A 25,648-nucleotide genomic window follows, 5' to 3' on the forward strand; every position below is an offset into this window, starting at 1 on the left:
CAGTAAAAGAGGTTATAACCCCTGTATACTCGACACTAATCCAGCCCATAACTGAGTATAGAGCCCAATTCTGCATGTATCGTACAAAGCACCTGCAGCAATTGGAGAGAACTCTGAGGTTTCTAACAAAGAAGATCAAGGGCCTCCAGCGTGTGTCATATAGAGACTGACTAAAGTCCCTGTCACTTTACTCTATATCATACAGACTTCTTTGGAGAAACTTATGTCTGGCTTAAAGAGCAATCTCACAGCCAAACCTAAAGAACTTGCTGTATATCCGTAAATCAAACAGGACTAGGGCCACCCATTTCAGGGACCTAAATATTGTCTGTGGCTTAAATAGGACATGCTGGAGGGACAGATTTAGCTCCTAGCGACTGCTATGTCTTTGGAATAGGCTACCGATTCATGTCAAACAGAGCACCTCTATGACACTGTTCAAAAGGAACCTGGACAAGTGTATGGGGCACTGTAAATTCTTACTGGGAATAGCGCCCACAAACCTCCTGGACATTGGCAATCATTACTAAGTACAATCTTGGGTATTAACTTACATCTCTATGGCATTGTATTGGGATGACATGGCTAGAGTTGACATGATCTCTGTTAGGATAGCCTAAGAACTTCCTATGAGCCTATGATTAGGTTTCATTTCAAATTGGATATGTCTGATTTACTTGATATGGGGAACCTTAATGGCCATAGTTTAACCTGAACCGTTTTACTGTATTTTGAAACGATCACATCAAGACCATTGTATTTATTTCTGCAAATTCTCTAATTAATCAGGAAACAAACATTGTACTCACCTGTTAAGTTTAGTAGTATACAGCTATAGTGTTGTAAGCAGTTCTATAATACGGATCATATTACACATTCAGTTCGTGTTCTGCTTAATATGCAATGTTCTATTTGCACAATAATGATGCAACTGACTTTATTTCAGTAGACTAATATGTAAAGTCATCCTGGTCAGTGATATTACACCCTTGCAGAATAAGTAAAACAGACAGTATTATTTAAATTGTTTGCATCATACAACCTATAATGCATCATCAATAACTTATTACTTTGGCTTGGAGGATTGTTATTTTTTAGTAGTATTTTGATAATTTTTGGAGACTTGATCCTTTTATCTCCTTCTTACAGTGCTGGTTGTTTTCCATACATCCATATACATACAGACAAACACACGCACACACACAGATAGAGACATATATGTGTGTATGAGTGCGTGCATGTGTGTAAGTGTGTGTGTGTGTATGTGTATATATATATATATATATATATATATATATATATATATATATATATATATAAATCGATATGAGATTACATTATGTAGACTTGAAGAGTGACATGAGTAATGTTGAACATACATATCATCGAAAACTCTAAACACTGAACATGCAAAAGACTGAACAAGGACAACTTCCTTTTCTGATCCTTACACCGAACCCCCATAAGACAACCCTTTAATCTGTCTGAATACTGGTAGTGCTACGAGAGGGGTTTTGTTAAGGTAAGGTTTAGGGTTAAGGTTGGGGACTGGGGTAGGTTTAGAATCATGGTTAGCATGCTGCACCTTAGTAATGCATGGTAACCCTAACATAATGCTTCTACATGTGGATGAGCATATATGGTCTCCTAGCACATCAAGGAAAAAATCGCCCACCATGTATGCTTTCTATGACATCCTACATGGGGATCCGAACTGTCTACCAAATGACTATTACACCAAAAGTGAAACGGCCGAGCACACATTCGGGAAAGTTCTTTTCACCGAAAAAGCACTTCTGTGACATTGTGCTAAAAAAAAGAGAAAAACGTGGGGAAATGGATGTTGCTGAGATCATAGCACAGTGGGGATGAGGGAATATTCCCTTTTTCCACTGTAGTGTGATCTCAGAGTGAGAATATAAAAGAAGGGGTGTGGGAGCGCTGCCCCACACATGGGGGGGGGGTTGCAGGAGGGCTTCCCCCCCCCCCACGTAAACATGAGTTATGTGCTTTTTTTATTTTAATTTTGTTTTTTGTTTTTTTTGGGGTTTTTTGCACACTTTAGCGAAGGTGCTTTTTCGGTGAAAACCACTTTCACTAAAGTGTGTTTGGATGTTTTAGTTTTGGTGTTGTGGGCATTCGGTAGATTGTCCTAGATCCCCTACATGTAACAAGAGAGAGCCACTTAGTTAACAGGTACAAAGGTTTGTGAGCATAAGAGCTACCATTCCATGAGCAGCCAGGAAGTGTAAGATGTACACTGGATCATAACCAATATGCCCACTCAACACTCTGGCAGTTTGCATGATTTTACATACATGGCACACAAGAGATCTATACTATCACTTCCTGCATACTGACATTCCACACGTCCATCTGGTTGATAAGGACATGCATTGTGCCTGATGTTAACAAAAATGGTTATTATACAACCTGTGTTCAAATGCATTAACCTACTCATATGTAGATGCTATCATACACATGATACTGGATATCCGGATATCCATTACAGCCCTGGCTAACAGCACCCCATGAAGGGCACTCACACTGTGCAGAAATTCCATTACAATACATAGCACACACAAGTCAAAAATGTCACCTGAGTATGAGTTTGGACTGTTCAAAGCCTGACACCACTGCCTTGATATGTCTGGACACTCCAGTATGACCCTACACAACTTACAGAATGTTCTTAGCATACTGCAAACTATACAACATGCTATTGTTGAAACAAGCAGGGCAACCCCAAGACAACTTTACAGTAGTACCACTCACAGAGAAAAGCAGTGCAGAAGATAAACCAACACAATGTACAAAAGAAACAAGCAAAAGCTGCACATACCTCTGTTCGCAGACAGCAAACTGAACAGTACATGGAAGTGCAAGCAATGGGGCAATACCTAGTCCAAAACTGTGGGCACTCATGATCACATAAAGACAGTGCAGTGTTAAGCAGAACAAGCATAATACATGCAGTATTAACTTCAGGTTATACTGGTCGGTGCATGGTCAGTTCACAGTCTACTTCAAAAAATCCCACAGATACCACAAGGATAGTGGAGTGAATAACAGCCATGATGTTCAGAGGTGGCTAGGGGTACGATGACAAGTGCTGTCTACACATTCATAGACACACACACACACACACACACACACACACACACACACACACACACACACACACACACACACACAAAGCCATCCAGGCATGTATCCTACCTTGAATTCAACAACACTACCAGTCATGGCAGTGATATTGGCACTGCAAATCCTCTACCTGGTGGTTGACAGCCCTCCTAAGATCAATCATTACATTGTCCTGGACTCTTTATCCTCATAGCGCAGCTGGCAGTGCTGCTGGGAGATATCCAGGCAAGTGACATGCAACGCAGCAGTCATCTCCATTATGGAATGAGTAGCTGCAGAAAATACTTCAATGATAACCTAGCACATTTAATGGCTGATCCTCAGTGTTGCCCACATGCCAAGGACAACATGTGGTATGTGATGGCTTTGGGCACTCCTACGATGTTGTATTGTGCCATTGAGCCACGGGGATTCCCCCAGTTGGGATGCTGAGTGCACATACTATACAGCTTCAGGTTCACCTGTGAATAAAACCATATTTTAACCCTGTAGTGTAGGTGATATCCCTCCAGGATTTAAATCTTGCCATAGTACCATATGACTGTGACTTGGGTATTTGGGAGTTATCACTGTCAGCCCCTCCAGTACCAAGTTCCATATAAAGGCACAGTTGTACTGGTACCATGCACAAGAACAGTTCAGTGTAGTGTGAGCCATCCTCCAATCTCCTCTGGGAATGGCTGGCAATGTTCTGTTTTCAAAAAACAAGTTGACTCCTTGATGAACTAGTGGCTACAAAATTCCATTCCTCTTCTTGGATCAGGAGAATGCATGTATGACGGCCATACCCCTCTACAGCTGGAGCTTCTGCACTGAAAAGCCTCATGGTTCTGCAGCTTCACATGTATGTCAAACATGGCTCCTTGCCTGCAATACCAGGTCTGACACACAGGAGGAGCTGCTGCTCCACATAGCATTGGCCACTGCCAGCCTTGGCTGCTCAACCAAGTCTTTGGGTAAATTTGGGCTTTGCTTGGAATAAATAAAGAGATTTAATATCATAGGATGTTATAAAATCTAAGAGCTGGTTTATGGCTTAGTAAGTCTCCCTTCAATTTAAAAGTTTGATGTATTAAACTACATGCTGTTTGCCCCCTTATGACCTCAATAAAAGGTGCTGTCGTGTGATTCAGAATGAGGAGGTAACTGTGCAGCTGCTCAGCGTACAATATATACAAGACCAAGTTATTTTAAAAATGTAATAAATATAGCTCCAATGATGAAGATAAAGTACAAACTACATATTTTGGAATCATAAAGCCCTCTTTATACAATGACAGCATAATTACATCAAAAAGAAATGGAGCTTAAGTATGTCAGAAAGAAATATCACCACAGGAAGAAGCTGAAGTTCTCTAGTGAAGGTCTGGAGTGACTGAGGAAGAAATCCATGATGCTCACTATGGTATTCTGTTCAGCACACAAAGTGGTGAGATTCTGAAGTACATCAAATGTGAAGGAAGACCACCAGCTATGCATGTAATGTCAGGAACACTAACTCTGCAATCTGAATAAATCAGATTCCATTAGAAAGAAACAAATCTCTACTGTTCTTTCATTTTACTAACTCCATAAACCAACCACAACATATTATCTGTACCTTTTTTTCTAAATATACAATGAGAAGTCTCCTCCTTCTTTAACAACACTGTATGCACTGCACCTTTCAGAAGAGCTACAGTTTATCCCATTTTTCAGACTTACTTGTTCATGCATTACTGGTATGCATAACACACTTTCATAAAGCAGCCACAAAGATGACTTTACAAAACAGATCTGTTCTCTTCATTCATCTTACCCAGTGAAATCATATTTTCGAAGTTCTGCTTCATCACCTCCTTGTGCAGTTCCTTTTCCTGCTGACTAAGCATTGTCCACTCCTCATCAGAAAATGTCACAGCAACATCTTCAAATCTGTCTGGTACCTACAAATATAAGTGAGGTTAGGATTTAATAAGGACATGGCATATTCAAAACATGGAAACTTTCAGAAATGCAGCAGAATTAAGGCTGTTTGAAATGAAGAAATATATATTATGTTAGTTTTAATAGCAGAAAGCAACACTTCACTTATTCTGTCTCCTTTTCATCAAACCCACTTTCCTCACTTGTCCACACCCATTTGATTTCCTCTGAAGATTTCTTCTCCACCATCCATTCCAGTGGTGCATTTCACTGGTCCAAAACTATCTCAGCATGTAGATCAACACAAAACCTATCACCATCAGCCTGCACGCTCTGCTCACAGCAGCCCCTTTACCATTCTCCAGTGTGACCCTCAGCTCCCATATCTTATGCCATAAATTCTGCTTCTTCCAATCTCTAGTAAGAAGAGCTCCAGCTTTTCTCATTTTTGATCATAGTCTTGCCCCCTTCGTACAGTATACTTTTTTGATGGCTTTCATCCAGACTCACTCTGCAGCCTGATGTCCCTCTCCCTTTATGGACTCAAGAAATGTACACAATACACATAGGGGGTCTTCACCAGGGGCTGCTTGAATGAGACAATTATACTTTTGCAATAAGCTTACAAATAATGTACCTTCTGGCAGACCCAATGAGCTTGGGCTGTCATACAAGGCTATAAGGGGCATTGGAGCTTATCTTTTGCCAGAGGCTTACTATACATACATTAGAGTTGTAAGGACTATTGGATACATTCCTTAGAAAGGCAGTGAGTCACTAAATCACCAATGCTTTTAGGTTGCAACTAATAAGAGGTAAGAAAAACAAAAATACAGTAGTAAACTTGATTTTTAAGAATAAGGGTCATGTGCAAAGCTGTAGTAACTACAGAGGGATAAAACTGATTAGTCACAGCATGAAGTTATGGGAAAGAGTAGTGGAAATTAGGTTAAAAAAGGAGGTGATGATTAGTGATCAGCAGTATGGTTTCATGCCAGGAAAGAGCACTACAGATATGATGTTTGCTCTGAGGGTGTTGATGGCGAAGTAAAGAGAAGGTCAGGAGTTGCATTGTGTCTTTGTGGGCTTAGAGAAAGCATATGACAGGGTGCCTGGAGAAGATTTGTAGTCTTGTATGAGGAAGTCGGGAGTGGCAGTTAAGTATGTAAGAGTGGTGCAGGATATGTACGAGGGTGGTGTGACAAAGGTGAGGTATGTGGTGGGAGTCATGGATGTGTTTAAGGTGAAGTTGGGATTACATCAAGGACCAGCACTGAGCCCTTTCTTATTTGCAGTGGTGATAGATAGGTTGAGAGACGAGATCAGACAGGGGTCCCCATGGACTATGATGTTTACAGATGACATTGTGATCCGTAGTGAGAGTAGGGAACAGGTGGAGGAGACCCTGGAGAGGTGGAGATATGCTCTAGACAAGAGAGGAATGATGGTCAGCAGGACTAAGACAGAATATGTGTGTGTGAATGAGAGGGAGGATAGAGGAATGTTGAGGATGCAGGGAGTAGAGTTGGTGAAGGTAGATGAGTTTAAGTACTTGGGATCAGCATTTCAGAGTAATGGTGAGTGTGGGAGAGAGGTGAAGAAGAGAGTACATGCAGGGTGGAGTGGGTGGAGAAGAGAGTCAGGAGTAATTTGTGAAAGACGAGTACCAGTAAGAGTGAAAGGGAAGGTCTACAAGAGGGTAGTGAGACCAGCTATGTTATATGGGTTTGAGATGGTGGCACTGACAAAAAGGCAGGAGTCAGAGCTGGGTGTGGCAGAGTTAAAGATATTAAGATTTGCACTGGGTGTGACGAGGGTAGGCAAGATTAGGAATAAGTATATTAGAGGGTCAGCCCAGGTTGGACGGTTTAGAGACAAAGCCAGAGAGGCAACATTGCATTGGTTTGGACATGTGGTGAGGAGGGATGCTGGGTATATTGGGAAAAGGATACTTAGGATGGAGCTGCCAGGTAAGAGGAAAAGAGGAAGGCCTAAAATGAGGTTTATGGATGTGGTGAGAGAAGACATGCAGGTGGTTGGTGTGACAGAGCAAGATGCAGAGGACAGGAAGAAATGGAAACAGATGATCCGCTGTGGCGACCTCTAACGCGAACAGCTGAAAGAAAAGGAAAATGAAGAAGTAGTAGTAAAGTTGATAACAGTGACTAAGAAAGACAACTTGAAAATAGATATCTAATAAAAAAGAACCAATTACTGAGGTAGTAGATATGATAAAGTGAAGAATGAATGAATTGTATGGCATAATTCATGGTAAAAATTTGATTTCAGATGACTGCTGTGATGTACATATAAGGAGATCGGGTATAAAACAAATGTTAGTAAAACTTAGAAGCATGTATTTATTTTTTTTATTTATCTGACATTTGTTAATGGGAAAGTCCAACTGGATATGAGGCCATTTTCATGGGAGGCCCAGGGAGAAAAACTCCACAGTACAATTTAAGCAGAATTATAGATCAGCATTGGTTACAAAGGCTAAGACAATCACACAGGAGTACAACTTGTGGATACAATAAAAGAAAAAAATAGGCAAATATAAAGCAAGCGGTAAAGTTGAACATACATTATATAGAAGATAGAAGAGAGTTCCTAATATACATGTTACATAATAATGCATGAAAAATATATTATAAAATAAGTAATAAGTTGTAAAAACTATATACATTTTCTGGCAAGAGACTTGGGTATAAATTTCAGTCCTAATTTCTGGAACAGATAAAGGTTAGTGTAAGAACAGAGAGAAGGAACATTAAGGTTAAGGAATTACAGAAAGGTTAGGCTAGAAAGTAGGTAATGCGGAACAGGAGGAGGACAGATCAAGAAAAAGTCTATTAAGACTGGGGAGAAGGGAATGGAAAAGACTACTAAGATGGCGGGGAGCATGGACAGATCCAATTATTGGTTAGATGTTCTTTCAGCCTAGACCTGAAGGAATAGTAGTGGGGTATAAGTCTGCTTGATTCTGGAATGCTATACCATGATTTGGCAACACAGTGAAAGTAAGGATTAAGCACAAAGAACAAATCACACCACTAAAGGCCATTCAAACAAATATAAAATGTGTAAGAAAAAAGAATGAACGTGTCACCTCTAGCTCTCAAATATTTAAATAACTGAAACACTCTTAGTACAAACTGCAGGTTAGGTGGAAGCTTGGTACCTCTTACAAGAACTGTTGAGCTGTTACAAACAGCAGTTTAAATTGAAGCTTGCAAAAACTGTTGAGCTGTTAACAGCAGCTGAAACACTCTTGACACAAACAGCAGTTAGAGTGGAAATTTACTAGCTCTTACAAGAACTGTTGGGCTGGTAAGAACCGCTGAAGCACTCTTGATATAAACAGCAGTTTAAGTTGAAGCTTGCTAGCTCTTACAGGAACTGTTGAGCTGTTAAAAACAGCTAAAGTACTCTTGATACAAACAGCGATCTAAGTAGGAGCTTCCCAGTTCTAATTAACTGCTGTTTGTATCGAGTGTTTCAGCTGCTAACAGCTCAACAGTGGCACGCTCATTCTTTTTTATTTTATTTTATTTATTTTACATTTGTTGACCGGGCTAGTCTAGCTGGATACATGTCCATTTTCAGTAGAGGCCCAGGGAGAAAAGCTCCAAAGAACAGAGGTACATATACAAAAAGCAGAACAAGTAAATATTATTATAAACATAGGCATATAAAGAAAACAAAGTAAGGACTAACACTGTTAGATCTTTGAGGTTTGTAAATAGGTAGTAGATATTTGTGAAACGAGAACAGATCATGAGATGAAATATAGTGTTGAAGTAGTGAGTTGTACAGTATTTTGTGTGTTAGTGTTAGCAGATTAAATGTGAGAAGGTGGGGTAGTTTGAGCCAATTTAGGGACTTGACAGCAGAGCAATGGTGAGAGTAGTGGGCTCAGTCTGTGTCAAATGTAGCTGTTTTATTATAACATTGGCTAAGTTTTGCTTTGAGGGAAGACTGAAGATTGGTTAGGATAGGTAAAGCATAGAGAAGGGAGGGTAAGCAATAGGTGGTGGCAAGGGTTACTCTTGCGGAGTTGGAGATGAATTTCATTACCCTATATATCAAGCCCAATTTCTGATTAGTTTTTTATGTTGTTGCTGGTATGCAGGTCAAACTTAAGATTGCTGTCAATAGCTATATCTAACAGTTTTGTGTGTGAAACCACATTGATTAGCAAAGTTAGAAGTATCTGGAGAAAACTGTTTTGGTAAAAATAATAAAAATTTAGTTTTTGGGGGGGTTAAGTAGCAGATGGTAGTTGGTGAGCCAAGATTCAATGTAACTGAATGATTCTTGAGTTAAGCTCCATAGATGATAAAGATCCCTGGTGGAGCAGATTAATTTAGAGATGTCGGCATATTGAAATTTGGTGGCAGTATTAAGATGGTTAATAAAAATGTTGAAGAGGAGTGGACCTAGTACTGAGCCTTGAGGTAACCCAGTGCTGATGGGTAAGTACTGACAGAAGTTAGAGTTCCATTTGACAGACTGATATCTGTTAGAGAGACAGCTAGTGGACCACTGCAAGGATGTTTTAGTTAAGCCCAGAAGAGATAGCTGGTATGATTTTGGGGTGGGAGACATTATCAAAGATTTTGGGTAGATCTAAGAACAGAGAAGAGGCAAAGTTTCCAGAGTCAAGAGTTTTGTTGACAAGTGTCAGTAAAGTATAGCAAAGCAGTGATACTGCTATTTGCTGGTATGAATACATGTTGGGTAGGAGAAAGAAGATTACTGTCAAGTAGGTATTCAAGAAGTTGTTTATGTATACAGTCTTTCTAAAAGCTTTGATACTGGCGAAAGAATAGCAAACTGGCCTAAAGTTAGAATTTCTGTGGTGGTGCCACCTTTGTGGAGGGGAAGGATGAAGGATTATTTCCACAGGGAGGGGACATAAGCTTCCCTTATAGATCTATTAATGATCTTGGAGACTGGGTAGGTAACCGAGTCAGTAGTCATTTTAGGAATTCATTAGGAAGACTGTCACAGAGGGGGAACTTGATGTGTGCTTGCACAAGAGGGATTTGATGAAGGAAATGGAAACTGGTTAAAGGGAAAATGTGGAGAGAAAGGTAGTAATAGGCTGAGAGAAAGTAGAGTGTGATGGAGGGAACTTTTTAGTGATGGAATCTATTCTATCAGTGAAGTAAGAATTAAACGGAGATGTTATGTCAGGGGAGGTACTATCACAGGAGGGTTGGGGGAGGACCGACTTCCTGGGTGTTGGATTTTTTTTGATAGTGTGCCAGAAGGTTTTTGGACTGGATATTTGCTGATCTTGTGGGCTTTGCATAGAATTGTGTTTTTTATCTAAATTAACCTGTTTCTTTACAAGGTTACGCAGTGCTCTGAAATGCTGTTAATTATTATGAGTGCTATGTTTTAGGTAATTTGTCCAAGCCTTGTCTCTTTTTTGCATGAATGATCTGGTATAGACAGAAAGTCAAGGAGTATAATTAGTTTTGACTCTTTTCCTTCTGGTGGAAGCTAAACTGTCTAAAGTGTTTAGGAATGTATAATTAAACTGTTCAACTGTGTCATCTAGCAGTAAGTATTTAAGGAAGGACTAATTAATGTTGTTTAATATATTTATAAAGGCCTGCTGATCAAAGTTGGATAGATTTTGTACCGTCTTGTAGGTATGTTGTCTACATGAATGAGAGATATGTCTAGTTGTGCAGATGGGGTGGTGATCACTGACAGAGGCTGGAAGTGTTTTGGATATAAAGAAATTGCTAGGATGTGAGACCAAAATACAATCAATAATTGAGCCATTTTTGTTTGCAGAACTGGTAAACATTGAGTGAGCAATTAGTTGAGAAAATCCAAATAGGTTTTGCTATCTGTGGGGAATTGTAAGTTAAGTTTCTGCAAGAGCTGATAAACTATTGCCAGGGGAGTATGTATAAAGCTATAATGCAGACTCGTTTACGGTTTAATTTAAGGTAGGTGATCAATAGTTCAGCTTTGTCAAAACAGGGTATGGATTGGTTGTGAAGGATTAAGGAGATAGAATCAGGATATATTACTGCAATACCATTCCCTTTTCTTTTAAGTTGATCAGCTCTGAACATATTAAAGCCAGGAAGAAGTACTTTGGTATCGTTTATGTGCAGTTTAAACCAGGTTTCAGTGATTTCTAGACTGTCAGGAGATTGTACAGTTATCCATGCATGCAGTTCAAGAGATTTTGTTGCACATGCTATGTGTGTTTACTGAGATAAATTTAAGTATATTTCATAAAAGTGGAATATGGGTTGATAGGAAATGAGTGATGTTGGGACCAGGGTTAGAGTGGATGTCACCAGAGAGCTGGAGGAATTTCAAGACTGCATAGCAAAGATAAGATTTAATCTTGGTTAAACTGTTAGCTAAACATGTTTAACATTAAAATTACTGTGTCTGAAACAGTTTAGGTTTAAAGAAGAATATATTATCTGTGTGAAAGAAATGAACAGTGATGGTTAGGCAGTAGTGATTTGTGTTATTGGTGTAAGAGGCAGTGTCTGTAGGAGAGCTTAGCATAGGTCAGATGAGGACTAGATATGATGAAAGTGAAGAGAGGGAGAAGAGCATTAGTGACAGGAGAGGAGGGAGAATCATTTTAGATTAAGGATTATTGTACTATCTTCCAAATATCCATGTAGATAGTTTTAGTCTGTAGAAATTAAGAAAGAGAAGTAGTATGTGGATAGAATGCTAGTGTGACATTAATAGAAACATGTTGAGAGATGGAGTGTATGGATGAGGAGGGTGAAGCTACTGGAGGAAGGGGTGTGGTGTGGATAGGTTTAAATTTAGAGGAATTGGGGGTGGGTAGGGGAATGAAGTCTGCCCAGATGGCGAACGGAGTGGGATGACACCCCAGAGACCGAGAATCTTCAAGTATGTACTCAGATCAGTGAGGGAGCAGCAAATCTATCTAAAACACTTGTTAAGGGGCTAGTTAAGTATTGGGAGCACAGTAGCAAAGTATATAAGGTTATATACACAGCATTAAAGAATATAAGGTTAAGGTCATTCTGTACTCCTTCTTAACTAAGCACAGTGGAATCAGAAACTGCTGCAAGTACAATTTTTAATTGAATTAAGCTGGGAGAGGGATAGCCATACTTGGGGGTGCATACCATATATATTAAAAATGTAAAAAAAAACTTGTAATGTTAAAACAATTATTCAAGCCAAAAAACACTGCATATTGAATTGCAGATTAATAGAAAAGAAACCCCATTTATACATACTTTCTCATTTATAAAGTGTTTTGGCAGCTTTGCACTGAGTTTTAACTGATTTTTTGAATCCCCATGTGTTTAAAATCATTCAGTGGGGTGCCTTGTAGTTTAGAGTTGAGGGGGGAAGCAGAGCTAAAAAAAAAAAAAAAAATACAGAACGGAACAGGTTAGTAAGAGAGAGTCAGGTAATGACCACACTGCGCTCAAGGCATATAATGTGAGATAGATATTCTGTTTAAGTAGGTACACAACCAACACAAATGAAGCTACAATAGATCTCAAGCTAAGACTAAGACTGATCATGCTTTTTTTTTTATTTTTATTTTACATTTGTTAACCGGGAGTGTCTGACTGAGCCGAAAAGGCCCCTTTCCAGCTGAGGCCCAAGGAGAAAAGCTCCACATAGAAAAATTACATTTAGACATGATCAGTATACACACAAATTACAATAGACATGTTTTTACAGTGGTATGCAGCACATCAACAGTTACAGTGGAGAGAACTAACAAGAAAATATTAAATATAAAAATAATGGTAATTAATAGATTTGTTTTGTACAGCTGAAATTTGGAACATAGGTAGAAACATACATAGTACACAGGTACAGTACATACATTGTACCTTAGCCAGTGTTTGTGAGTAAGAGTGAAAACTATTATCAGGTACTCTGTTTAGTATGTGTACGTTATCCGCTTTCACTAGCCTGGGGAGCAGTCATGGCACTGCCAACTTTGCTTGACATGTTGCCTAATGAGGTCTTTAAAGGAGGCTTTGGACAATGTGTTTTGTGTGCTACAAAAATCAGAAAACAGACATTGGGCAACCATATAATCCCAACATCCTATATTTATAAGAAATATATTTCAAGTCAAGCATTAAGAGAGAAGTGGTCTGCTTACCCAGCTGCACAATGTATAGGAAGGGCAAATACCATAACAGAGTCAGGGGGACAGCACTTCTTCACACGAGTTTCTTAACTATTCCTTATTGTTGAAGTATTTTTTCAGTAATGTTACTGAAGTTATCATACTTAACTCCACCTAGATACCTACAAACCCTGCAAGTTTACAACATCCTGCATTCTGATCAGCAATTCATCAAGTCGTCTGAAGGATACCCTAGTACAGAAGGCTGACTATACCAAAGTAAAACTACTACGCCTTGGGGATTCCAGTCACAATATGTCCAACCCTGGAGGCATCCCTATAGAACTATGGCACTAATTAATTAATCACTATATGCAATCAATCAGTTAAACCTGTGATTATGTAATTTATTCAAAACTAGTGCTACTTTCCTTAACTTCATCTTCCTTACCATTTTCTGTTTGGATATTCCCTACTACCTTTATTATACCACATCTTACATTCACTTTTCCTTTTATCTATCTCTTTCACTCTAAAGTTATATTCTCTTAATCTATTTTAACTATACCTATCACTGTATCATATGTATACCTATCAAGGCATGTTTTTATGCCACTATACTGATATTTCAAATCTATTTTTATAGCATGTGCTACTATTATTAACTTGCCTTGGTTGTGTTTCTGTTGTACCTTTTGTAACTAAAGCAATGTTATTTTTTGAATCTTGGAGCTTTTCTCCTAAGGCCTCCACCAAAAAGGGGCTTTTGTGCCCAGTTGGACTATCTTGTTAAACAAATGCAAATAAATAAACACATCCATAAGATCAGTAAGGACAGTCTCATGGGCTGCATTCCCTCCTCTCCACTCTCTAACATTCAGTCCAGTGGCCTACTGTCACAATCTACCAGTGGCTACTGTGTAACCTTTGCTATCAGCTCTTCCTTGACCGGGTTTGCACCAGTCATACCTGTTCCTAAGCTCATCAACACTGACATTATCCAGTCGATTGATTGGCATACCTCCAACCATCTACCCACAAACTGCATTTTGTATAGTGTTCTGTTTATTTAATACTGCATTTTGATACTGTAAGCTAAACTGCGCTGTTTGTACTGCATTTCTCTGCCTTACTGTGCCTGTTAAATCATATTCTGTTGCTGTTTTTGCTGTTTGCAAATCTTTTTGCTATTTTCACTGTTTGCAAAATAATTGTTGCTATTTTTCATTGTTTGCAAAACATCTATTTGGTTTGCTCTGTTTTCCCGCAAAACAGTGTCTTAAATAACTTATCTGTTTGCTTTTTAAAGCATTCTTTAGTGTCTCCTTGCTGTTTTGCTGCTGTTTAAAACATTGCTTAGTGTTTCTCACCTAAATTAGTGTAGCTAGTAGCTGTAACATTGTCCAGATACAGGTTTGCTGCATCTGGGTCTGTTTGTAGTGGCTGTACTTTTCTGACCATATTTTCCAAGCCATCTTTGATTGGGAGGGGTCCTTCTGCACTCTTGTGAGAGAAGTGTGCTGATTGCAACCTGTCTGGTGAAGGATGATTGGTCTAGGTCTTGGAGTAGGTACCCTCATTGTTTTTTTTTTGAGTTTTTTATAGTTTTTTAAATTTTAGCTTTTGGTATCTAAGCTCCACATTTGAGCAGGTTTCTGCTTGTTTGCATGTCACACAGCACTTCACACTACCACGCAATTGTGCTCCATAGCCTGACAGACAATTTTGACAATTTTTCCCTGTAGTACATTAGTGTAGTCCTCATCTTTAGTACATCTCCAATCTAAGTAGTACTGCTAGAGAGCTGTGACTACTAAACCATCAGCCAAAAACCCAGTCAGAAATATCTATCTACAGTGCACCTCCTATATAAATTCTGAAAGCATCACCTTTGTGATAACAGTTCTTCAAACCTAGAATTATGGACAGTTGGATTATCCTTGTTTCTCCTGCCAGCCATGTCGACATGGGTTTCCTGTTTCAGTGTAGCCTCTCATAGGATCATAGAAACACAGGAGGCTACTAGGCTATTGACCTGGAGGTTATTTCAAGCCTAGCCATTTCATCCCAATATAGTACCATAGAAATTCTAGTCAATACCCAGGAATGTATTTAGTAATGATTGCCCATGTCCGGGAGGGTTGTGGATGCTATCCCTTTATTTACAAAAGATAAAATTTAAAAAAAAGTAAAGAAATGGTTAAGTGCTTTCTTCCTTACACATACTGGACTTAATCAGAAATAAAGTTCAGTTAATATGGTTTAAAGTTTCACCTGGTGGCTCAGTGAACTATTTTTTTAAAGTATTTATCAACTATTATAACCTTCACATTATTTTCGCTAAGTATTTGATTCTACATAATACTGGATCCCTTGTGTAGTTCGGCACTATGTGAGCCTATTTCTCTTGCTAAGTCTTTATATGGTGGTTGCATGGTCACACACTGGTTTGCTTGGTCTAAACTAAAAAGTAGAGTTTACAGCTTAATAACCAAACATTAGTGTCCTTTTTCACGTTTTGTACGTGGGGTCAAGGAGTCGTATCAACAGTGATCATCACCAACAAAACCCAACATTAAAATGGCATCTAGAATTTATTTGCTTAGAAGAAACACATTTTTTAGGCTCATAAGGTTGTGAATTTCTGCACAATATGTATATCTCTGACTCAATCCCTTTTCTTTTTCCATTTCCACACCATGGAAGGTTGGGCAAGTCGACACTGTAAAAATCCACTGCCAATCATGAGCGGACAGATGACCCGCTGTGGCGACCCCTAACTGGGAAAAAGCCGAAAGAAGAAGAAGAAGAAGAAGAGAGATATATAGAAAAAGGCAACCTAGCCAAATTGCAATGAATTAGTGTCCTGAACAATGGCAGAGCTGATGAAGAGAGAAGGGAGTGAGTGGCCAATTGTCAACCTGTTCACCTCAATGTGAGGGACATGGACTGACCGGTTGCTTCATTGACTCTTACAGTGGCAGAACGTCAGACAAGGTTGCTGCTGCATGTGATTGGTTATACTAAGCAGTGCTGACCACTGTAGTCAGATTCACAGAATTGTTTATATAACATGGCTGTTATTATGTGGCCTTGCATTGGCAGCATGAACAACAGCCCTCTAAGAGGTGGTAATTAACAAAAAGAAAATGCAGTAAAGCATTGAGGATGTTGCTGTGACACAGACTGAGGACAGTTAGCACCATGCCTACCAGCGCAAACCACAGGAATAGGGCTTGACAAGCAGGGGAGCTCTATGAGGTTGTCTGTTTGTCACAGCAATAAAAAAAAAAACTATGAAAAAGTCACTCTCCTTGTTAAACATCTCATAATTCCCTCACTTCCAGTACCACAATAAAATCTGCAGTGCAGCCTTCCTGCTATAATCATGGCTCATGTGCTTCTTGCAGAAAGTCTGCATGTTGTCTGTTTCACCACCGCTTTTTGCCAGCTACTAATGACTCCAGCCACATCCAAAAGATAGAGTGTAGCTGAAATGTTAATTCTTTACAGTGAATGTACTTGCAGTGTGCATGCCTGTGAGTCTTTGTGTGTGTGTGTGTGTGTGTGTGTGTGTGTGTGTGTGTGTGTGTGTGTGTGTGTGTGTGTGTGTGTGTGCGTGTGCGTGTGTCTTCATGTTGGTAAATATATCTACATTTGATCAAGACAACATCTGACTTTAAGCAGGATAACAAGACAACAACCTCAAGAAAAAAAAGTCGGATACAAACTCTGCACCATACAAAAGTCTTATTCTGGAGAGTCTCTAAGTTTCCCTTTAAATCCTCATAGGAAAAGTCCTCAGGATCTGTTGCCTCTGCATCTTCTGCTTGGATTGCATGTGCTTGAGCATTCACTGCTTAGGCAGCATGGTGACTTAGTGGAAAGATAGCTGCTTTAATGTTCCAGGGACCAAAGTTTATTCCTGAGAACCACTAAACATGTGTATGTTGTCTGCGTATTCTCCATGACTAAGTTTTATTCAGGTACTCTATTTTTCTTTCACATTTTAAAAGCATACTAGTTAAATGTCAAAATAAATATACATAAATATTAAATTAACAATTTTTTGTAGAAATAGCATTGTTTTAACTCTCTATAACGTTAGTCTATGGAGTGGGATCATAATGACAGGGGAAAAAAGAGCACACTAGAGAAATATGTTTTAAAAATTAGATTGCATTTTCATGCTCTAATTTAGTGAGATCTCAAGTCAGTATCTGTAAGTAAGCAGGATTTGACATGGGTGCAGGAAATCTCCCTTCAGTAAAGAAAAAAAAAAAAAAAAGAAAAAATATATATATATATATGTTTTGGACGCTTTTTGGGTGGTGTAGGTGTCACTCTACACTTTTGGAGATGTAACAACATTTTGAGTTAGCACTACTGTGCATTTCACAAGACTGGAACTCTGAACTGCTCATCTGAAGTGGATCCATCCACCTACCCTTGTCATAGCTACTCCAAGTCCATTTCTGCTTGGCCAGACACAACCCAGGACCATGTTATCTAAAAAGTTTTATTTCAAGTAACTTTTTTTAGTCGCATACCAAATTAATGTGGTACACAGGTATCACCATCTGGCTACAACATCTTTATAATGAGTGGAGACTACAAGGGTGGTGGTACATTGGCAATCCTTTACAGGATTCAATCGCAATAAATCTAAAAATTTGTATAGCACAGCTGTTACGGGTGGCAATTCCTTACACCTTCCGTGAAAAGATTAATTTGCATCAGGAATCACTGTGGCTCTCTGAAAAGTCATCCTGTTATGCAGTCCTATGATTTCACCCAAATAAACTCAATCAGAGCCTGAAGTGACAAACCCTCATTTTGGGAAAGCTTCTGGATCCTCAAATTCCTTCCAAAAAGAATGTACTGGCTAGTGTAATGGCTGCAGTCTTCATTAGTCAGCTTTCTATTTTTGTGTAATTGATTCTAAACAGAGCTCCAAGCCATAATGATTGTGACGTTAAGTCTTTTAAGTAAAAGGTTAGATCATAAAGATAGTAAATTAATGTTTTGGCATCATTTTCTTAATGGCAGGAAAATATACTCAGCTAGCAAGACATAGTTTAGAGAAAAATGGTTGGTTGAGTATACAATTATGTAGGGAATATATTGTGACAAAATAAAAGTATCTTTGGGTTACTAATCAAACCCTATTCCAAAAATTTTAGAATTTTTCTTTAGTGTTAATAGTAACTTAATTAACAAGAAGTCATACTTATCTAAAATATATAGAATTATGAGAGCTGAATTTATTATCCCGGATTTGACATTTTGGAACTATTCATCAAAAATTAATAATGAAGTTTTTTCAGATGTTAATAAAAAATATTCTTAAAATGTGCAGGAAAATCTATGTCTTTAATTTATTGGAACATTTATACATGAAAGTACTTACATAGAGTTTTTTCAACTACTCATAAAGCCGCATTAATATATAAATCAGAAAAAAATAACTGCTGGAGATGAAGTGACGTTTATGATGCTGGTTGGGCTCATATGGTAATAGAATGCAAAACAGTATCTTCTTTTTGGATGGAGTTCAGAAACTTTGCTTAAGCATTGTGGTCAGATAATTGTATTATCACTAATACTTTGATTTTATTTACTGCTCTAATCCCAGATTCTATCCCAGCTTCACAAGTGCCTCTTCTTTGGTCTATACTAGCTATAGCTAGGAAAGTTACTACAAAGAATTTGAAATGTAAAACTACCCTTTCCTTTACTGAATTTGTTTATTTAGTTAAGACTGTCTGTAAAAAAGAATTGTTAACTGTAAAATGAGAACTGCAAATGTCACCCATCTATACATATCTTGACAAAACTTAAGCAAGTTAGTTGAAAAGTATTAATGGTTTAGCTTCATATAAGGAATTCTTGTTGTAGACTTTTGTAAATAGCTAAACAATTATCTATTAAAAGTTTTGATTTTTTTTTGTTTTGTTATCTTTAAAATCTAATAAAAAGTTTTTTTAAAAGGCTTGGAGCTCTGTTCTTCAAGTTGAACACTGTTCATCTATTTACAGTGCCCTTTGGATGATGCCATCTCTTATTTCTCTTCAATCCTCCTAAGTATTCTAAAGAAAATTACCTCTTTAAGGAAATATTTTCATTTTTATCCTAACTTGGATTTCAGCAAGAGTCAAAATAGTGCCATACAGCCATGATCACTTACAATCAAGCTACAGCCGAACAAGAACACATGCTGACTACAAGAAATTCAAGAAAGCCTTGAACTTGGTAAAATGTATAATTCTAACAAATATAAAAGCACCACTTCCTCTACCAGCATCATAAGCATGTCTATAATCCTGCAAAAAAAAACTAAATAACATAACATCTGTATTAATAGCTGAGTCACCCTGGTCAACAGCAAAATCCATCTTTATTTCCTCACTGTAAAAACACGATAACAAAAATGTAATTTATCACTTCCATAACTCTGTATATACAGAGCATCAAATGATCTTAAGGCCAGTATTAGCATAGCCAATCCTAGCTGTTCACCCTTTACTCACCTTAAACTCCCAGTGGGTTTGGTGAGTAAGTTCTTACAAAAGCTTAAAACTGGATCAGCACCTCTGTAAAATCTACCCACATTTATTCAAAATGTCAGCAAAAAAAAAAAAAAACGATCTGCTACAGTGTTTCCATAATTAACAGGTCATCAAGAAATGGCATGTCCCACACATTTGAAAACAGATAGCCCTATTACATCTTACTTTCCCTACTTTTAAGAAAATCAGAGAGTCATGTGCACCAGTTAACTATTACAATACTGAATAAATCTGTTTGCTTTGTCTACTTCAATCTTCCAGAATCCCTTGTCTGGATCCAATTCTAAGAAAAATATAGTATTTGGTACCTTAGACAGCACTCCATCAACTGAAAGCAGATCAATACAAATGTAAATATGTTTTTTCTATCCAAACATGACTAGCCATCCTTATGTGTTCTCTTGGTTCCAATTATTTCTTAACGACATCAACAATTTCTATTCTCTTCTACTTCCGTTGTACTTCACTTCTCAACAGCCACCGGTACTTTTCAAGAAGAATGACACACCGACACTGCAGAATGTTTTACTCGTATGTGACATTCCTCTAATAATCTTTATAAGCCTGTGCATAACTCTGTACAGTCTTGCAGGATATGAGTGTTTTTTATGTAAGTTAAATCTGAAAATCTGCCCAGTAATTCTCAGCAATTCTTATCATAGTCAGCCCTGTACTCATGTTAGAGTACCTGATTTAATTTTCTGATTTTCATTTTCATATCTGTTCAAAAACTAGGAAAAGATTCTCAAAGCCTGAATAAAGTGATTTGTTCACATTCACAAGTATATTGCAGCATTAAAGAGTGGTGCAATGCACTTCTGTTACTTTCATTTCTTATTTATTTCAGCAGTTTTTTTTTTTTTTTTTTAAGAAGCTTCATAAACTTTTTCACTAAACTATGTCTCAAATAAATTTAGTGTATCCTTCAGTGATGTCAGCTTAGGAATTACGTGAGGTGTGTCCACAGACTTTAAAAAACACATCTCTGCATGCAAGGAGATGTATCCATTAAAGACTATGAATCATTCTGATAGAAAGCAGAGCTGGTTGAATTACTATCAGGTTACTATATCACCAGCTGGTTACAATGAATTAAACTTTTTCACCATCATATTTCCAAAGGTTCATAGGTTGCTACTAGGCTACTGACCACTAGTGTCCTTACAACCCTAGCCACACACTCAAACGTATTTGAGTCCTGAGTATCATGGAAGTCTGCGGCGGTGGCCTGTTAGTAGGGAGGTAACACAGTGATTTGTAGGGTGGGTGCTTGTTAGGATAATACTTCTATTATTGACAACCTCTGTCCGTAAGAGACATGGGGGTTAAACCAGGAGTAAGTTTACAACTTTCAATACAATTAAGATTTCATTTAAATAGGGTCAGTGAAGTCCTCTGTTTTACATGGACAGGGAGTATATGCCATAGAGTGCAGATCTTTTGGAACACATATCTGTCTCTCCAGTACAGTCTGTTTATGTCACAAGTGAAGTTCAGATCCCTGGATCTACTGTTACTGGTGCTGTTTGTTTTGCACATGTGCAACAGATCAAGGCTGGGATTGAGGAAGCCCTGTAAGGCAGACAAAGATCCCCTCTTAGCAGTCTGTAGGAGACTGAATACAGAGACAGAGCCTTTAGGAGATCAGTGCAGGGCAGAGTATTCATGCTCTGAATTCTCATGGTGGGAAACCTTAGTGGGCATTCCAGCTATTTCAGGTATCTGGTTACGTACACCTGAAAAGGGGCACTGCACCAATGATAAGTCTGATAAGGGCCAAGTAGAGTTACACTATAACTTCATTGGATCTGGATACCATCCCCTTAGCCATAAAATGGGCAACAAAGAATTGTTTTCATACTATCTTAGCTACATATTGGTCAAAGTCCAGACTGCTATCTACATATGTTCTCAGCTCCTTTATTTCTGTGTCAACTCTCAAAAATGTTTTATCTTTGGAGTAATTAACTTGGGTTGGCAGTTTCCCAAAAGGCATTATAATGCATACTTTTGGCATTGAGTTTTAAGCCATTGCTTAGGCAACATTCATCTGTCTTTGTTAACTGCTTTGCAAGATGTTGGTGTCTTGAGGGTAAATCTTTAATAGCCCCAAATTTACATTCGTCTGAAACCTGGTTAGCCAGAAGCCTGGAACTTTAGTCCTGACTTCCAAGAATTAGATGCTAAACAGCAGCAGTCTCAGCACAGAGCCCTGAAGTACTCTGATGGTGACCTGTATCTTGGTGGATGTGGTCACATCAGTCCTGACTTCTTGGGTCCTGTGATCCAGCAAGTTATTTAGGCATTTACCCGTAGCTCAGAGGGCTTGTCAACAATGCATGAGTGGGGTACAGTACTGAATGCCTTGACCAAGTCAAAAAACACAGAATGCGTTGTTTTACCCTTGTCCATTGCTTGCTGACCCTCTCAAAGAAGTCCACCAGTTTAAGTAGGCATGGACTTCCCTTGACAAATCCAAGTTGGGACTGGTTCAGTGTCTGTAGGTTGCCAATGTAATTGTTTATCATTTCCATGATAATTTGTTCCATGGCTTTGCATATTAGGCTTGTTAGACTGATAGGTCTGTAGTTCCTTGAGTTAGTTGATGGTCTGCTTTGTGGCGAGGAACATAGTTGAAGACTTCTTTTTCATTCATTAAATATGGTGCATCTAATCTGAAGGCTATGTCAAACATAGTACATTCCTTTGTTTCTGGGTCATTTAGTGACTTGTGGCTTCATGCTTCATCTTGGTTTGTGACAATCCAGGCAACTCCATTTTACTAAGTTAATCCAGCCCTTATTAACAACATAGGATCATAGGAGGTTACTAGGCCAATGGCCCTGAGGTCCTTACAAGCCTAGCCAAGAGTTTACCCCCCCCCCCAAAAAAAAAGCCTCAGTCAGCACCTGTCACCCCTGTCAATGAGGGACACAGGTGGAACCCCTGGGACAAATTTGGGTTTCCCATCCTCTCATCAAGATTACACTTGAAGAGGGTCAGCGAGGTACTCTGATGTGTAAGGGAAGTCTATTCCAAGATGGGGCGGCCTCTGGAAGACAAACCTGTCTCTCCAGCAGGTTTTGTTGATGTCACATACTAGATTCAGGCCTTTCTAGTGGATAATGTGTGAGGAGCTAGACTTGCAGATATGGAGCAGCTCTAGTAGAGCAGGGTCTGAGATTGCCTTGTAGGAGAGACACAGATCATGTCTGAGCAATCTGTACTAAACCGAGTAGAGTGATAGTGATTTGAACCTGTCCGCATATGACAAGTGTTGGAGGCCATGAATTCTCTTTGTGAGGTATTTCTGTGGCCTTTCAAGTTGGTGCAGATGTTTGAAGAGGTACATACCAAACGGGGTATTATACTCAATTATTGGCCTAATGAAGGATGATTATAGAGAGGTAATAAACTCTTTTTTTCCTGGATGCAATCCCTTTACTTATGACATGAACCAAGTAAAAGGCTTTTCTGACCACTGCTGCTACATGATGGTCGAATGTGAGACTGTTGTCAGAGTACCCAAGTCTCTCACCACAGGTTGTGCGCTTAGGGGGTTGTAGTAGATATGGTAATCAGTAAGGGCCATGTTTTTGCCGAATGGTATGAGGATACATCTTTCTGCATTAACTCGAGACCATGACTTTGGCACCAGTCATTAGTTGCTGAGAGACCCTCTTGTAGTGTGTTATCATTTGGGGAGTCAATGACAGCACCCAACTTACAGTCGCCGCAAACTTGGTCAGCTACAGGCCTTCTAGTGACAGGTCTGCTATTAGTGATGGAGGCACCTATTTTGACCTTGAGGGTCCTGTCAGTGAGCCAGTTGGCCACCCACCTGATGAGACAGGGATTTATGCCAACTTGTATTAGCTTTTCGATTATGCCTGAGTGGAAGACTATGTCAAAGGCCTTGGCCAAGTCAAGATAAGCTGTATGTACTGACTTTCCCTCATTCAGGGCCTTGGTGACATTCTCAAAGAAGTCAACCAGGTTCACCAGGTAAGATCTGTCCTTGGCGAATCCAAAATGGGTGGGGTCAAGTGCTTGGAGATTGCCTATTTCCTTGTTTATGAGATCCATAATAATACACTCCATGGCTTTACTGATCAGACTTGTCAAGCTAATGGGATGATAGTTTCCAGTGTCAGTAGTGGCACCACCTTTGTGCAAGGGGATGACAATGGCAGATCTCCACTCATACTATCCTTCCTTTTTTCAAGGATTTGACTAAGCACACAGATCCTTTGCTACTGTCCTCTGCATCTAAAGAAAACAAATCAGTGCTGATAGCACTACAATTAATGTACCTGTAAAAATGTTTCCTTATGCAAATACTACAATTCCTATGAGATTGACCATGCCCTTTCATCATCACATTACAGCTAAAACGGACTCCTTTAGAGACAGATGAGTTGGTTTATTTCAGTATAATTGTGAAGTTTTAACTCATAAAATGTGCAGAATTGCAAATAGTTTTACTGTTCTTAGTCCAATAATGGTATAAATAATAGTAATTCAAAATGCAGTATATGAAATCTCATTATCCAAGCCCAGTAATTCCAGGAGTCAGCTATGTTATCTTTAATACAGAAATAATCAGCCCTTGGTATTATATTATTTATCAAGTCAGATTTCTTTCAAGTCCCTTTTCCAGTTATTTTATCTCAGTTTGAATGTGTTCCCTTAATATTAAGCCTACTGTAAAACTCACCACTGCTTCTCTTTCTAACTTGCACATCATAGTATTGAATAATGATTGTAATACCTTAACTTTTGTTTTATTTATTAACAATTTGCAATCTTTACTGCAGTATTTTTTCAGAGATATAACTGTGTTTAAATAAATAAATATTAACCATGTGTAGCGTTACCCTGTGTTTTTCTTTAGACTATGTTCAGCTAGTCATTTCTACTAAACAAGTGTGTAAATAAATAAATGGTTTTTTTTTGTTCTTTTCCCTCCTGTACCTCCTTGCAGCCACAATAATAAGCATTTTTTTACCAAATAGTATTGTCAGAGGGAGAGTCATTCTTTTTTATAGCTCTTCCACAGACACTTGGAAGCATTCTAGTACTGGAGGAGAATACCTGTCCAGCTACATAAATGTCTGAATAGCCAATCAGTTAAACCCTGTTTACATACCTATATGGTTAACCATTATGAAGTAATAAAGGGAAAATAAACAAGTAACTAAGCAATGGGACCTAGGGGGTTCAACAACCACACATCTAAAATGGTCTCCAGAAGGCTCTGTGAAAGTGATGCATCAACAGGCACTTACTGAATCAGTGTACAGGATTATACAAGCAAGGCCATTGTGTTAGCAAATGCCACATGGGTCTGGTGCACAACATAGGTCTTAATCCTAAATATGAGGACTGTCATGAGTCACGTGGTAACTAAGACAAGTCTAGTAAATACCGGAAGCAAACAAAAGCTTCTTTAAACAGCAGGATCTCAGTCATGTAAGGCTTTAAACACTACCACAAGCACTTTTAGAGTAGCTGAATCCTAGTTAAGGCTCTGATACTGTCCAGTTTATTTACAAGTGTATTCATGGGATGCTGTCTGCCACATATCTTACTAATGTGTGTGTATGCTGGATCACTTGCAAACCTAAGTTCCATTCTCCTGTCAGATACATGCAGTAAGTTTGCTAGAAAAGAGTTATTTGTTTTAAACCACGGGAGCAAATTTAGTTTGCTCATCTGCATTTTGTTTCAGTACTTTTTAGTCCACTGCCCCCTCTCAAATCCAGACAGCAATCTAAAGCTGCTCTCATTAGCAATTACTAGCACTGTATTCTCAGCAACAGTGCTTTCTGCCTAAGTAAGGCAGTTACTAGAGGTTGGGAGTGGCTTAATATCTAACACCAGCAGCAAATGATGTGCAATGCTA

At 38.7% G+C, this 25,648-nt stretch overlaps 1 protein-coding gene across 1 annotated transcript in view; it reads right to left on the minus strand.

Moving 5' to 3' along the window:
- Nucleotides 1–25,648, minus strand: part of LOC122806380 (zinc finger protein 883-like) — a 181,119-nt gene that overhangs the window by 154,112 nt on the left and 1,359 nt on the right. The window contains exon 2 of the mRNA XM_044076734.1: nt 4,946–5,072. Within this exon, the coding sequence (XP_043932669.1) occupies nt 4,946–5,072 (127 nt within the window). The remainder of the gene's footprint in view (nt 1–4,945; nt 5,073–25,648) is intronic.

The sequence above is a fragment of the Protopterus annectens genome, chromosome 7.part0 (assembly GCF_019279795.1).
Source record: "Protopterus annectens isolate FY-2018-M chromosome 7.part0, PAN1.0, whole genome shotgun sequence".
Lineage (NCBI taxonomy): Eukaryota > Metazoa > Chordata > Ceratodontiformes > Protopteridae > Protopterus > Protopterus annectens.